Source organism: Hipposideros armiger, unplaced genomic scaffold (assembly GCF_001890085.2).
Source record: "Hipposideros armiger isolate ML-2016 unplaced genomic scaffold, ASM189008v1 scaffold_178, whole genome shotgun sequence".
Classification (NCBI taxonomy): domain Eukaryota; kingdom Metazoa; phylum Chordata; class Mammalia; order Chiroptera; family Hipposideridae; genus Hipposideros; species Hipposideros armiger.
Window position 1 is genome coordinate 1,875,079 of NW_017731528.1, and position 16,320 is coordinate 1,891,398.

Consider the following 16,320-nt stretch of genomic DNA (forward strand, 5'->3'; position numbering starts at 1 on the left):
TAGCTGTGGAGGGCAGTGTCACTGGCCCTCATATGTGGGATCCGAACCGGGGCCCTCTGGCGTCCCAAGCCAGTTCCTAACCATCACACCACTCGACCAGCCCTCATTGTGGTTTTGACTTGCATTTTCTTGATGGCTAATGATGTTGGGCATCTTTTCATGTGCTTTTTGGCCGTTATTATAGCTTCTTTGGAGAAAGGTCTATTCTGATCCTTTGCCCATTTTAAAATTCAGTTTGTCTTTTTATTACAGTCTGCCCCACCTCATCTGTGGTTAGATATACATTCCAAGACCCAATAGTACTGAACCCTAGTTTTTTCCTATATATGTACCAGGGGTGCCAAAAAAATGTATACACATGACTTGTATTTATCTTTTCTAATCGGTGTATATTGAGTATTACAATTTTAGCACAGTTTTCTCCTTTCTTAAAATGTGTATACATTTTTTCTGGCATCCTCTGTATGTATACTTTATGGCTTGTGTTTGGCATATCCAATTGCCCGCATCACTACTCTTGCACTTTTGGGCCATTATTAAGTAAAATATAGGTGAATTGAACACAAGCACTGTGATACCTGACAGTCGATCTCATAATCATGGCAGCTGCTAAGTGACTAACAGGCAGGTAACATATGCAGTGTGGATACGTTGCACAAAGGGATGATTCACATCCCAGGTGGGATGGAGCTGGATGGCACAAGGTTTCATCACGCTACTCAGAATGGCGTGCAATTTAAAACCTATGAATTGTTTGTTTCTTGAATTTTCCATTCAATATTTTCAGACCGAGGTTGACTATGGGGAACTGAAACTGCAGAAGGCAAAATGGCAGATAAGGGGGACTACTGTATTGAGTTTTAAGAGTTTTTTTAATATATTTTGGGTATAAATTTCTCATCAGGTATATAATTTGCAAATACTTTCTCCCATTATGTGGGTTGTCTTTTAACTTTTTTGATGATATCCTTTGAAGCACAAAAGTTTTTAATTTTGATGAAGTCCAATTTATTTTTTATTTGGTTGCATGTGCTTTTGGTGAATCTAAAAAACCACTACTGAATTCAAGGTAATGAATATTTACATCTATATTTTCTACTAGGAGTTTCATGGTTTCAGCTCTCATATTTAGGTCTTTGATCTATTTTGAGTTAAATTTTGTATATAGTGTGGGGTGGGGTCCAACTTGATGCTTACGCATACGGAGATCCAGTTGTCCACCATTTGTTGAAAAGACTTTTTTCCCCATCGAATTATTTGTCAAAAATCAATTGGTGGGCTGGCCGAGTGACTCAGTTGGTTAAAAGCTCACTCAAGAGTGCGAGCTCTGAGCAACAGGGTCACCAGTTCGATTCCTGGCCTGAGCTGAGCTGCCGCTGAGCTGCCAACAGGTGGCAGGATGGCTCAGCTAAAATAAAAAATCAATTGACTATAAATATATATTTAAAAAAGTGTATTTCTGAACCCTGAATTCTGTTCCATTGATCTCTATGTTTATCCTTATGCCAGCACCACACGGCCTTGCTTACTATAGCTTTATAGCACGTTTTTAGGTTAGAAAGCTTGAGTCCTCCAATTTAGTTCTTTTTTCAGATTGTTATGGTCGTTGTGGGTCTCTTGAATTTCTGTGTGAATTTTAGCATCACTTTGCCAATTCCTGCACAAAAGGCAGGTGGAATTTCGATAGGGATTGCATTGGACCTGTAGATCGATTTGGGGAATATTGCGATCCTGAGAATCTTCTGACCCATGAACATGGGATGTCTTTACATTTATTTAGGTCTTCTTTAATTGCTTTACATGTTGCTTTGTAGTACTCAGAGTACAAGTTTTATGCTGATTTGTTAAATTTATTCCTAAGTATTTTTGATGATATAAATGGAAATTTATTAATTTTCAGATTGTACATTGCTAGTATGTGGAAATATAATTGATTTTTGTTCTCATATCCTGAAACTTTAGTGATCTGGTTTATTAGTTCATTATGGTTTAGTACATTTAATAGTTTTTTATTACATTCCTTAGGATGTTCTATTTATAAGATTATGTCATCTGCAAATAAAGATAATTTTACTTTTTTCTTTGCAATCTGGATGCTTTTCATTTATTTTCCTTGACTAATTGCCCTGGCTAGAACCTCCAGTAAATTGTTAAATATGAATGCTGAGAACAGACATCCTTGTATTTTTTTTCTGATTTTGGGGGAAAATATTCAGTCTTTCATCATTTGATGATGAAATATCAGTATGATGTTAGCTGTGGGGTTTTTTTTATAGATGTCCAATATCAAGTTTAGGATGTTTCCTCTGTTCCTAGTGTTTCTGTCATGAAAGAATGTTGGATTTTTCAAATGATTTGTCTGTGTTTATTGAGATGACCATGTGATTTTTGTACTTTGTTCTATTGATGTGGTATATTACACTAATTGATTTTTGGTTGTTAAACCAACCTTGCATTCCTGGGATATATCCCACTTGGTCATGTTTTATAATCTTATTTACATTTCACCAGATTCAGTTTGTTAGTATTTTGTTTTGCTTTAGGTTTTTGCATGTTTAGTCATAAGAGTTATTGGTCTATAGCTTTCTTGTGATATCTTTGTTTAGTTTGGGTATCAGAGTGGTACTGGCCTCATAGAATGAATTGGGATGTGTTCTTTTATTTTTCTGGAACTGTTTGTGAAGAATTGGTATGTATTCTTTAAATATCTGATAGAATTAATCAGTGGTCATCTGGGCCTGGACTTTTCTTTGTGGAATGTTCTGAACATCTTTTAAAATCTAGTTTGTTTTCCTTTCCAACTGTTGTTCATTTACTTCAGGAACTGTTTTTCATTCCCTCTTGTATGGGTAAAAAATAATGATAATCTTATTTGACAAGAATAGTAACAACATTATACCACTTTCAAAATGAAACAAGCAAAACAAAAACAAAATAAAAACAAAGGAAAAAGGAAGGCAGGAACAAAATAAGTAAACAAAGAAAAACCACACATTTTCCATGAAATGTTTTTTGTGGTTGGCCTGTGAATATAATAATGCTATTTTATAACATTGTATCAATAGGTCATTTTGCTTTAAAGTAAAAAACCTCACAGGCATCTAGAAAACAATCATTTTGTAAGTTGAAACTTTCCTGCATTTTAAGTTTTTAAAAATTGTTTTATATTCTTTTTCTTATGCTTTTGATGTGATGCTTAGGCTGTTTTATATTATGGCAGTAATTTAATTATGAGGTTATCTAAGTAGAAATTATCCAAAATACTCTAATAGTATTCCATATATGTAAGACTAAGGTAATATTAGATTTTCTAGCTATTTTTTAGTAATTGATATTCTAGCTCCAAATTGACAAAAGAAAAAACATTTTAAAGAAGAAAATTTCTAAGGATGAAAGACTTTTAGATGGATGTTTTCAGTGATATATATGAAGTTAAATGCAATTTATAGCACTTCAGACTGATCTTACTTAGGACTTACACAACTCTTATAATAAGCTAATAGTATCACTTTCATCTTGTAAATGTGTTGTGTCAGTGGTGAGGGATGTTAGGATGAAAAGCTGTGGGATAAAATTGCTAGATTATTATTTTAGAAATAAAGGGTTTTTTTGTTTGTTTTGGGGTTTTTTGGGAGGAATTGGGGGAGGGAAACAGCGCTGGGAAATCGGGGGAAGGGGAACAGACAAGTTGCTGTTGGTTTGTTCTTCAGTCTAGTTGTGGAGGATGTTGCTTCACTAGCCCAAGCTGGCACCATCATTGCACTCTTCCCAGGCGAGGCAGATCAGTCGCTGGCCTCTGGACGGCCGCTCACGGCGGTTGCTGGCCGCTCACGCTGGCTACCAGCTACACATGGTAGCTTATGGCAGTCCACTGCAGCAAGGGACTGCAGCCTACACCGTCGCCGTCGCCCCACGGCAGCCCAGCTCCAGGTCGAGCTGTTGTTCAGCATTTTAGCTGTAGAGGGCAGTGTCACTGGCCCTTATATGTGGGATCCGAACCGGGACCCTCTGGCATCCCAAGCCAGTTCTTAACCAACGTGCCACTCAGCCGGCCCAGAAATAAAGTTTTTAAAAGTAAGCATGCAATGCCATTATTCACTCCTGTTCTACCCTGATACAGGTAAGTATAAAGAAAGGCCTCCTGGAATGTTCCTGTCTTTTACCAGGTTATCAGTCTGGATGCCAAGATGTGTCTGAAATTTAGTGATGGGCAGCCTACAAATATCAATTGTATTTTTATGCACTAACTGGTCTTGCTAAGTAATTCAGCAAGAAACATAGCTTTAATAAATGTTTAATAATAATATAGATTATCTGGGTTAAACAAGGTAAAAAGAAACAGCCTAGGTATCAAATGCCATCTGACTTTGTTTTTTCAAAAATAAGATGGCCCTTTTTTCCCCCTCTCAAGTACCATGTGAACTTGACTTATTTTTCTAGTAGCCTTGATGGATTTGCTTTACTCATTACATTTTCCCACAGGACTCATCTTTACGTGCACACATTTGTGAAAATACTGGTTATGAAATATAGCCTCTGGTCATGTGTAAGAGGGTTGGTTTTCCAACTTGAAAGTTGATTTTGCTAATAAACATTAGTGCTGGGCTATAAGTGAGTGAATTAACCTAAGATAATGGCTAGTGTTTAAGACATTAATGTTTAGGTTTATCACATCAGTGAAATAATTAAAGACCCATACAAGTTGAAAAAGTAATCGAAGGTTGAGTACACGATATAAACATAAAAGTTTGCATAAGTGTTTTCTTGAAAAACAAACTAGCAGTCTATAGAACCAAGTATAGTTGAAGACCCATTTACCCTGGAAGATAGGGGCAACAAAGCCATGAAGGTTTAAATTACATTTATTTGCATGGAAACATACACACATTTAAGCTTTGAACTGTGGAATACTATAAAGTTCATTACACAAAACAAAGACGGTATGGGCTACATTTGGGTCTAGCTCCCACAGCCGGAATAGAACAGGGTCATGACATGCATTGAGATGAAAATGTCCAGATACTGGGCTAAACTGAGTGTGGTATTTACATAACACTTTGAATAATAGTTCAGAGGAAAGCAAAAGAAAAAAACAGGAAAATTAGCCCTGAGTATAAGTTTGAGGTATGAATTAAAGCCATGACGTGACATGATACGATATGATGATATGATATGATATATGAGTAGAAATAGACTCAACCCTTTTTTGGGTAATGGACCACTTTCAGAATCCAGTGAAAACTAATATGGTTCCACACACATACGTGATCTGACAAGTTTGTGAACTTGTTGTAACGATGTTGCTAACCTTTTTTGATATCAGAGGGATTATTCATAATGAATTTGTACCAACTGGACAAACAGTTAACCAAGTTTACTATTTGGAAGTGCTGAAAAGGCTGAGTGATAAAATTAGACAACCCAAACTTTTCGCCAACAATTCATGGCTCTTGCATTATGACAAGGCACCAGCTCACACGGCACTGTCTCTGAGGGAGTTTTTAGCCAGTAAACATATAACTGTATTGGATACCCTCTTTACTCACCTGATCTGATCCCCAATGACTTCTATCTTTACCTGAAGATAAAGGAAATATTGAAAGGAAGACATTTTGATGACATTCAGAACATCAAGGGTAATCTGACCACAGCTCTGATGGCAATTCCAGAAAAAGAGTTCCAAAATTGCTTTGAAGGGTGGACTAGGTGCTGGCATTGGTGTATATAGCTTCCCAAGGGGAGAACTTCAAAGGTGACTGTAGTGATATTCAGCAATGAGGTATGTAGCATTTTTTCTAGGTTCAGTTTGCAAACTTAATGGTCTGACCTTGTGTTCACCCTTTATTCCAATTTCAGGGAGTTTACAGTCCCTCTGAAGTCTTAGATACCTGAAAGTGAATATTGGCATAAGTAGAGAGAGTCCAAAATGAACCAGAGAAAGTGATTTGTGTCAGAATGTGAATGAGTTTGAGACTTCTTCATAAAGTGAGAAAATGATGATGGCCTCCAGAAGTGGGCTTCAAATTATTCCACAAAAGACTTTAGGCTTTATTTGTTAGTCATACCTCAATAAAACTGAGGGAAAAAGTTTAGTTGCTATTGCAGGCAGGTAGAGAAAGTCTGGGTAAGTGGGGCTTTGGCCACTCTTCACTCAGAACAGCTTCTTCCACTTTTATCTATATACAGTACAACTTTGGATTGTGAGTAACGTGGTTTGCGAGTGTTCCGCAAGACGAGCAAACATTTCTAATACATTTTAACGTGGTAAACGAGTGCTGTCTTGCAATACGAGTAGTTTGCTTCTGGAACGAATTATACTTGCAAACCAAGGTATTACTGTATTTGGATTCTACTTAAAATGTTAATTAATAAATGGGTTCTACTCCTTGATATTTATGTACATATATCTCTTCAAGACCTGCTTTCAATTTTTTGGTTATATGCACAGAAGTGAAATTGCTGGATTATATGGTAATTCAATTTTTAATTTTTTGAGGAACCACTATACTGTTCTCTAAAGAGACTGCACCATTTTGCGTTCCTACCTGAAGTGCACAAGGGTTTTAATTTCTTCACTTCCTTGCCAACACTATTGTCTGTTTTTGTTTTTGTTTTTGTTTAATCATAACCATCCTAATGGGTGTGAGTTTGTATTTCATTGTAGTTTTGATTTGTATTTCCCTAAGGATTAGTGGTGTTTAGCCTTTTTTCATGTATTTATTGGTCATTTTGTATATCTACTTTGCAGAAATGTCTATTCAAGTCCTTTGATCATTTTTTAACCATGTGGGTTTGTTTTTTAGTTTTAGAAGTTTTCTATATATTTTGAATATTAATCCCTTATCAGATATATGATTTGCAAATATGTTCTACTATTCTGTGGGTTGTTCTTTTACTCAGTTCATATTGTATTTTGACACACAAAATGGTTTAAGATTCATGAAGTCCAATTTGTCTATTTTTTCTTTTGCCTATGCCTTTGATGTCAATATCCATGAAAGCATTGCCAAATCCAGTGTTGTGAAGCTTATGCTTTATGTTTTCTTCTAAGTTTTATACTTTTAGATCTTACATTTACAGTTGGTCTTTAATTCATTTTGAATTATTTTTTGTACATGGTGTCCTGTACAGGTCCAACTTTACTCTCTTGCATGTAGATATCCAGTTTTCTCAGCACTATTTGTTGAAAAGAATGCATTTTCTCCATGAATGGTCTTGGTACCCTTGTCAAAAATCATTTGAGCATATATGCAAGGGTTTATTCTGGGGTCTCTATTTTATTCAATTGGTTTATATGTCTGTCTTTATAGCATTACCACACTGTTTTGATTACTGTAGCTTTGTAGTAAGTTTTGAAACAAGGAAGTGTCTTTCAGCTTTGTTCTTTTTTCAAAATTGTTTTGGCTATTTGAGCCCCTTGAGTTTCCTTATGAATTTTAGGATGGGTTTTTCTATTTCTGCAGAAAAAAAAAAGTCATTGGGTTTTGAGAGGGACTACAGTGACTCTGTAGATTGCTTTGGGTACTATTGACATCGGAACAATATTAAGTCTTCCAATCCATAAATAATAAATGGATGTGTTTCCATTTGTTTATATCTTCTTTAATTTTTTTCAGCAATAGCTTGTAGCTTTTCATTGTACAAGTCTCTCTTAATTCCTGAGTATTTTATTGTTTTTGTTGCTATTATAAATGGAATCGTTTTTGTAATTTCCTTTTCAGGTCGTTTGTTGTTAGTGTATATAAATGCAACTGATTTTTGTATATTGACTTTGTATTCTGCTGTTATTGAATTTATTTATTAGCTCTAACAATTTTTTTGTGTGGAATATTTAGGATTTTTACATATAAAATCCTATCATCTCCAACAGAGATAATTTTACTACTTCCCTTCCAGTTTGGGTGTCTTTTATTTATTTATTTTTTTCTTGCTTAATTGCTCAGGCTAGAACTTCTATTACCATACTAGAGGTGGTGAAAATGAGTATCCTTGTCTTGTTCCTGATCTTATAGGAAAAGCTTTCAATCTTACAACATTGATATGTTTGCTGTGGGTTTTTTATATGGCTTATATTATATTAATGTAGTTTCCTTGTATTCCTTGGGGGGTTTTGTTTGTTTGTTTGTTTGTTTGTTTAGTGTTTTTATTATGAAAGAGTTCAATTTTGTCAAATGTTTTTCTGCATCAATTGAAATGATCATGTGGATTTTTTCCCTTCATTCTGTTAACGTGGCAGATTACATTGATAACTTTCATACATTGAACCATCCTTACATTTCAAGAATAAATCCCACTTGGTTATTGTGTATAATCTTTTTAATATTTTTGCTTCAATGCTCATTAGAAATATTGATCTGCAGTTCTCTTTTTTTTGTGTCTTTGGATTTGGTGTCAGGATAATGCTTGCCTCACAGATGAGTTATAAAGTGTTCTCTCCTCTTCAATTTTGGGAAAACTTTGAGATGGATTACTTTAAATTTTTTATAAAGTTTACCAGTGAAGCCATTAGGTCCAGGGCTTTTCTTTGTCAGGAGATTTTTGACTACTGATTCAATCTCCTTACTAGTTTATAGGCTTATTCAGATTTTCTGTTTTTTAGTGATTCAATCTTGATAGGTTTTGTGCTTCTAGGAATTTTTCCATTTCTTCTAGGTTATGCTGTTGGCATACAATTATTCATAGTACTGTCTTATAATGCTTTTTGTTTCTGTACAATTGATAGTAAAGTCCCCATTTTCATTTATGATTTTAGTAATTTGGGTCTTCTTCTTAGCCTGTTTAACTGTTTGTTAATTTGTTAATTTTTTCAAAGAACTTTTGATTTAATTACTTTTTTCTATTTTTTTAATTCTCCATTTTATTTATCTTTACTCTAATCTTTATTATTTCCCTTCTCCTGATAGCTTTGGGTTTTGTTTTTTTCTTCCTTGTCCTTAAGTTATAAAGTTAGGTTGTTGATTTGAAATTTTTCTTTCTTTCTCTTTTTTTCTTTTTGAGTATGTTTATAGCTTAAAATCTTTCACACTGCTTATATGTTTGTGTCTTACATGTTTTGGTATGTTTTCTTTTTGTTTTTGTTTTCATTTATTTTAACTATTTTCTAATTTCCCTTATGATTTCTTCTTTGACCCACTGGTTTGTTTTTTTTTAAAGATTTTTATTGGGGAATTGGGGGGATGGGAACAGCACTGGGGAATCGGGGGAAGGGGAACAGACAAGTTGCTGTCGTTTTGTTCTTCAGTCTAGTTGTGGAGGACATTGCTTCACTGGCCCAAGTTGGCACCATCATTGCGCTCTTCCCGGGCGAGGCAGATCAGTCGCCAGCTTCTGGACGGCCGCTCACTGCGGCTGCTGGCCTCTCACACTGGCTGCTGGCTACACACAGTAGCCCATGGCAACCCACTGCCACAGGGGCTGCAGCCTACACCTTCACCGGCGACTCACGGCAGCCCAGCTCCAGGTTGAGCTGTTGTTCAGCATCTTAGCTGTGGAGGGCAGTGTCACTGGCCCTCATATGTGGGATCCGAACCGGGGCCCTCTGGCGTCCCAAGCCAGTTCTTAACCATCGCGCCACTCGGCCAGCCCGATCCACTGGTTTTTAAAGCATGTGTTGTTTAATTTTCCCCAGTTTAAGAATTTTCCATTTTTATTTCTTCTATCAGTTTCTAACTTTATTCCATTGTGGTGGGAGAAGATACTTTGTATGAGATCTGTTAATGTAAGAAATGTCCAAACCTGTAAAGAATTTTTATAGGGTCGCTGAGTGGCGTGTTGGTTAAGAGTTGGCTTGAGACACCAGCTCTGAGCAGCAGGGCCCCAGTTCAGATCCCACATGAGGGCCAGTGATGCTGTGCCCTCTACAGCTAAGATGGTGAACAACAGCTTGACCTGGAGCTGGGCTGCCATGAGTTGCCAGCGATGGCATATGCTGCAGTAGAGCTGCAGTGGGCTGCCATTAGCTACCGTGAGCAGCTGGCAGCCAGCATGTGCTGCCAAGAGCCACCATGAGTGGCTGTCCAGTGGCCAACAATCTATTTGCCTCACCCAGGAAGAGCGCAATGATAATACCAACATGGGCCAGTGAAGCGACATCCTCCACAACTAGATTGAAGAACAAAAGGACAGCAACTTGTCTGTTCCCCTCCCTCAATTCCCTGATAAAATCTTAAAAAAAAAAGTTGGCTTGGGATGCCAGCTCTGAGCAGCAGGGCCCCAGTTCAGATCCCACATGAGGGCCAGTGATGCTGTGCCCTCTACAGCTAAGATGGTGAACAACAGCTCAACCTGGAGCTGGGCTGCTGTGAGCTGCCGACGATGGTGTAGGCTGCAGTCCCTGCTGCAGTGGGCTGCCATAAGCTACCATATGTGGCCGGCAGCCAGAGTGAGTGGCCGGCAGCTGGTGTGAGCTGCCAAGAGCCACCATGAGCGGACGTTCAGAGGCCGGCGACTGATCTGCCTCACCCGGGAAGAACGCAATAATAATACCAACATGGGCCAGTGAAGTGATGTCCTCCACAACTAGACTGAAGAAAAAAAGGACAGCAACTTGTCTGTTCCCCTTCCCCGATTCCCCAACGCTGTTCCCTTCCCCCAATTCCCCAATAAAATCTTTAAAAAAAAAAGAATTTTTATAAGAGTTTATTTGAGCTAAAATTGATGACCTATGCGAGGGAGCAAGTTCTCAATTACTCTGTAGATAAAAGTTTTAGAGTTTTTGTTTGTTTGTTTGTTTGTTTTAATGTATTTGAAATTAAGGAAGGAATGTAAGGAAGGTTACATGGAGATGGGAGAAAGAAATGTAGGGATTGGATTACAAAATAGTTAAGATTATATGCTTTCATGCTTTAGAAGGAGGGGTCTAAAAAGGGGCATTTCAAACATGTGTTAACCTAGATGCACACAAACAATGGACAGGGCTTGCTTAAGGCAAAAATAAGCCTTTTACTAAAGAAGTTACATGCCTGGGGTGTAAATACTCACTATGACCTACCCAGTCAGGAATTTATTACGAGATCACCCTGTGAGGTTACTTTCCATAGAACCCCTTTTTCTTCCACATACCAGTATCTATCTTTAAAAATATATTGAGAATTTTTAGTCTAATATATGATCTATCCTGGAAAATGTCCCCTGTGATATGCTAGTATAAACCAGTCTTGCAAATCCCAAGATAAACTCAGCTACATCATAATGTATCATCTAGTTGAATCATTACTAGAAGTAGTTTGCTAATGTTTTGTTTAGGATTTTTGTGTTTGGAAAGTGTACTTCCTTTTATGTTTAGAAAGGACTATCAAGCTGAAAAAAGTTAGAGAGAGTTTCTCTTTTTCCCTTCTCTGGAAAGTTTGCATAATATTTACAATTAACAGTTCTTTGAATATTTAGTAGAACTTTTCTGAAAAGTCACCTGGACTTAGAGTTTTCTTATTGGGAAAAAAACTTAACTTTTATTACTTTACCATTATAGGACTATTCAGGCTTTCTATTTCTTTTTTACTACGTTTTAATAAGTTATAGTTTATAGCTATTTATACATTTCATTTAAATTTTCAATTTTGTTTGTATAAAGTTATTCATAGTATTACCCTTTATTTTTTACTTTTCAATTTGAGATATAATTGACATATAATTTTATATTAGTTTCAGGTATACAGCATAATGATTTGATATTTGTATGTATTGCAAAATGATCACCACAATAAGCCCAGTTAACATCCATCACCATACATAGTTCAAAAATGTTTTCTTGTAATGAGAATTTTTAAGATTTTTCTCTCTTAGCAACTTTCAAATATACAACACAGTATCATTAACTACAGTCACCATGCTGTACATTTCATCTCCATGACTTATTCATTTTATAAGTGTAAGCTTGTACCTTTTGACCACCTTACCCCATTTTGCCCACCCTTACCCCATGTCTCTGACAATCTATTCTCTGTATCTATAAGTTCATTTTATTGGTTTGTTTGGTTTTTTAAAAAAAATTTTATTGGGGAAGGGGGACAGTGTTGGAGAATTGGGGAAGGGGAACAGTCAAATTGTTGTCCTTCAATCTTAGTTGTGGAGGGCGCAGCTAGCTCAGCTCCAAGTCTAGTCACCATCTGATGGCCCGTCAGCAGTTCGCAGCCGCTCAGCTCAAGGTGCCGTGTTCAGCCTTAGTTGTGGATTAGCATAGCCCACCATCCCATGCAGGAGTCAAACTGGCAACCTTGTTGTTAGGAGCACATGCTCTTATCAGCTGAGCCATCCTGCCACCTGTTGGCAGCTCAGTGGCAGCTCAGCTAAGTGGCAGCTCAGCTCGGGCGCAGCTCACTGGCCCATGTGGGAATTGAACCGGCGACTGTTGCTCAGGGCTCGAACTCTTAACCAAGTCACCTGGCCAGCCCCTTGTTTGTTTGTTTTGATTTCACATGTAAGTGAAAACATATGGTATTTGTCTTTGTCTGATTTATTTCACTTAGCGTAATGCCCTCAAGGTCCAACCACGTTGTCACAAATAGCAAAATATCCCTTTTTTATGGCCGAGTAATATTCCACTGCATATATACACACCACATTTTCCTTATCCATTCATTCATGATGGACTTTTAGTTTGCTTCCATGTCTTGGCTATTATAAATAATGCTGATATCCTTTTATTTATTTATTTTTTAAGATTTTATTGGGGAGTTGGGAGAGGGGAACAGTGTTGAGGAATTGGGGAAGGGGACCAGCCGAGTTGTTGTTCTTCAATCTTTGTTGTGGAGGGCACCAGTCGCTATCTGGCTTTCCGTTGGCAGCTTGTGGCCTCTAAACTCAAGGTGATGTGTTCAGTCATAGTTTCGGGTGGGCATAGCCACCATCCCATCCATGCGGGAGTCAAACCAGCAGCCTTGTTGTTAAGAGAACACGCTCTATCCACTAAGCCATCCAGGCGGCAGTTCAAGGTGCTGAGTTCAGTCTTAGTTGCGGGTGGGCATAGCCCACCATCAAACAGGCAATCTAGACTGAAGAGCAACAACAAAAAACCCCAGCAATTTGTCTACCTGTCTGTTCCCCTTCCTCTATTCCCCAGCTCTGTTCCCCTTCCCCAATTCCCCAGTAAAAATCTTTAAAAAAAAAAATTCCAAAATAATTTTTGTTACTGGTTTCGAAGGTAATTGATTATGGTCAGAAAATGTAGTCTGTACATTGGTAATTCTTTGATATTTGTGAGGGCTAGCCTTATGGTCTAGTTAATGTTTGTAAATATCTTATGTGGGCTTGAAAAGAATGGTTCTTTCCTCCAATTTTGGGATGTAGTGTTCCATATTTGTCCATTATATCAAGCATTATTAATTATGCTATTTATAACTTCTGTATCTATGTTCCTTTTTTTTTGGTCTGGCTGTGAAAGCTGTTTTAATCTTTGATAAAAATGATGGATTTGTCGGTTTGCCTATAGATGGCTACTTTTAAAAGAAAAACTTCTAATCATTTGCAATTATATTAAATAAATCACATTTTGAGAATTTTCTAGCTCTTCTACCTTACCTGTTCTTTTTGCGTAAATCTTACCAGCCATTGCCCATTCTAATCTTGAATTGCATCCTGGGAGTCTCAGTGAAATATATACGATTGTTTTTGTTGTTGTTAAGATACAGTAAAAATAAGAGCTGCCATTTATGAACTACCCACCATGTGCCATGCATTGTCCTAGGTGCATTATTTACAATAAAAGTCCTTTTATCCAGCATGATTGGGACAGGAGGCTGATTAGTTCACTGAAAAAGTTGATTAAAGTAAGGAATTATTAAGAAATGATACATACTTTAAGCATTGTATTTGAACTTATGCTTACATGTACATTCACCAATCTTTATATATGATTCTGTTTAGTGGAACTTATCCTTCACACATTAACCCCACCTGTAATGCATTGTTAAGAACTCTAGTTTCTATTGATGTAAATTGGAGGGAGAACCCAAAGAAATCTTCAAAGCAATATGAGTGCAGAGTTACAGGTTTTTTATAATGTTTAACCAAACTTTATAGTTATCCCGCCCACACTTAATTTGATAACAATTGTTTAGTACCTTGTCTTTATGGAGTCACTTCAATTTTATAGAAACTTTTTTCTTGTCCTCAATTCCACCGGTTGATGTCATGTTTACATAATGTTTAATCAAACCACATAATTATACTAACAACTGATTAGTATAAACAGACTTGGGAATAAACTCATCTGACTGCTTATAAATATACAGCCCTAAACAATGGGAGCAGAGGTGTGACTGTAACAGAAAGGAGGTATCCAGCTGGGAGCGTTTTGTGTGCTGCTGGCATCGGCACACTGTAGAATCTCTTGTACTAATGATTTGTAAATCTGCACATTAGAGTGTAATGTAAAAAAAACACCAAAAACTGTAATGTTTTGCTATTGTTCTACAAATAATTGTTATAAATGTTCTTAATTCTTTTATATTTCAGAGAGCAAAACTTGAAGAAAACTGGGCTCAGGCTCAGCAAAACCAAGCAGATGAGAAACAAAAAAAGAAAAAAGAAGCATAACAGTCATAGTGAAATCATGGAGGAAAAGCCATATGAAACCTTAGGTTATCTAATGCCAGGAGATCAGGACCCATCACAGAGTAAAGGGGAGCACTTGGAAGAGATCAAAGAGGAGCGAGGGTGTACCGTCACTGGAAGTCTGGGAAATGAACCAGGAGATTTAGGGAATGGCCATAAAGATGAAAGATGGGAAAACATCAATCCTGAAGACAGTTTTCCAATTATTATGTCTGTAGTTGAGTCGGACAATACACCAAAGAATTACCTCTCAAAGGAAGATGATGACTTGTTTCTAAATTGTCATTGAGGTCAAATGAAAGCTCGGTTACTTGTCCAACAGTGACTGAAAATCTTTCCTGTGTCGCCCGGTGATGACTGCTCTCGCACGAAGGCAGAAAGCTTACTGGAAATAGGCATCCACAGTATTAGACATCCAGGACTGATTTGCCGAGAACCCTTGCTCGTTTATGCAGAAGAGGGAGATGATATATTAAAGTCTCCCGAATGAAACAATTCTGTGCTGTCGGTATGGACCCCGAACTTCAGATAAAGTTTAAAGAAAGGAGTAAATACAACTAAAAACAATAGGGACTTTTTTTTCTCAAACAATTTATCTGATGAAGAATTACAGCTGGTCTCTGATAGACAACCCTATTTTGGTAGCTGGCCTGAAGGACCTCATAAGTGTGTATGTGATCAGAGAGCAAAGAAAGATGGATGGCAAAAGCTGGCCTGCCCTGATGGCAGGGGGTGATTGATTAAATTGACACCCATTTCTGAAGGAGCCCTGGACCAGGAAGCAGTCCAGGAGCACTGACAGGAAAAGTTATTGATAGATAATGAAGATTTGTCACCTCCAACTGAGAACATAGATTCAATCATAGAAACAGAAACAAATATCTTTGGAAGCTGCTTAAACTGGCCATCTCAAAGAGTACCTTACATTCAGAATAAGAAAAGGAGGCAGGAAAGGGTTTTCAGTTTGGCACCAAACTTCACCTTACTGGGACAGAGTCATATCAGTGTAAGAGAAAGGGAGAAATGTGGCTTAGTCACAGAAAGCCATGGACTAAAACATTATTTTGGGAGAAGAAAAAGATAGAATTTCAGAAATAAATAATGAAGAGGAGACTCAGGAAAACCTTTGATCATCATCTATTATGGTTTTACTCTGATATTATCAAAGATACTGTTTTAAATGTTGGTGGAGAGTTTTACTCTCATTACCTGCCATTTAACAGGCTAAGGCACTCTGTGTGTTTTTACAAAAACCCTATTCGTTTTGGTGTACTACGGAAGGTATCTTTTACAAGGAAGATACCGTTTTTGACTTTCAAATCTCAGACAAGAGTAGGTAATAAACGAGATGACATAGGGTTTCTCCAGAAATTTTAAGTAGCCCACCTGATACTTTGTACACTTTTAGGATCACTCCCGATCTTCACTTTTTAAATGAAAGCTTTGGTGAAAAGCTGAAGCCATGGGCAGAGCCTCAGCCATGACAGTCTTTCCACACTGAGGAACACCAGATTCAACAGGCACTAACCTTGATGACCTTGAGCTACTATTGTCACCAGGGTTTGCCTTTCAACTGGTAAAGCTTTGTGGATCTATTTCCTGGAGTTCCAGTGGGTAAATTGTGCTTATTTGCTACAAATAAAACATCCTGTTTAACATATGTGAGTAGTTTTTCAGATGTTTCTACCTCGTGTTAGTGATTTCATGCAGTTAACTGATCATGTGATGCTTTTCGGCAGTGGGAGTGGAGGACCCACAGCAAATGGTGCT

The 16,320-nt window shown here is 37.3% G+C and overlaps 1 protein-coding gene across 2 annotated transcripts in view; it reads left to right on the forward strand.

Moving 5' to 3' along the window:
• N4BP2L2 (NEDD4 binding protein 2 like 2) overlaps positions 1-16,193 on the forward strand; it is a 67,482-nt gene extending 51,289 nt beyond the window's left edge. The window contains exon 7 of one of the 2 annotated variants that reach the window (XM_019652340.1): positions 14,452-16,193. In XM_019652340.1, the coding sequence (XP_019507885.1) occupies positions 14,452-14,839 (388 nt within the window). In that variant the 3' untranslated portion in view covers positions 14,840-16,193. The remainder of the gene's footprint in view (positions 1-14,451) is intronic. The other variant, XM_019652342.1, reaches the window with a different exon arrangement.
• The last annotated feature ends 127 nt before the right edge of the window (positions 16,194-16,320 follow it).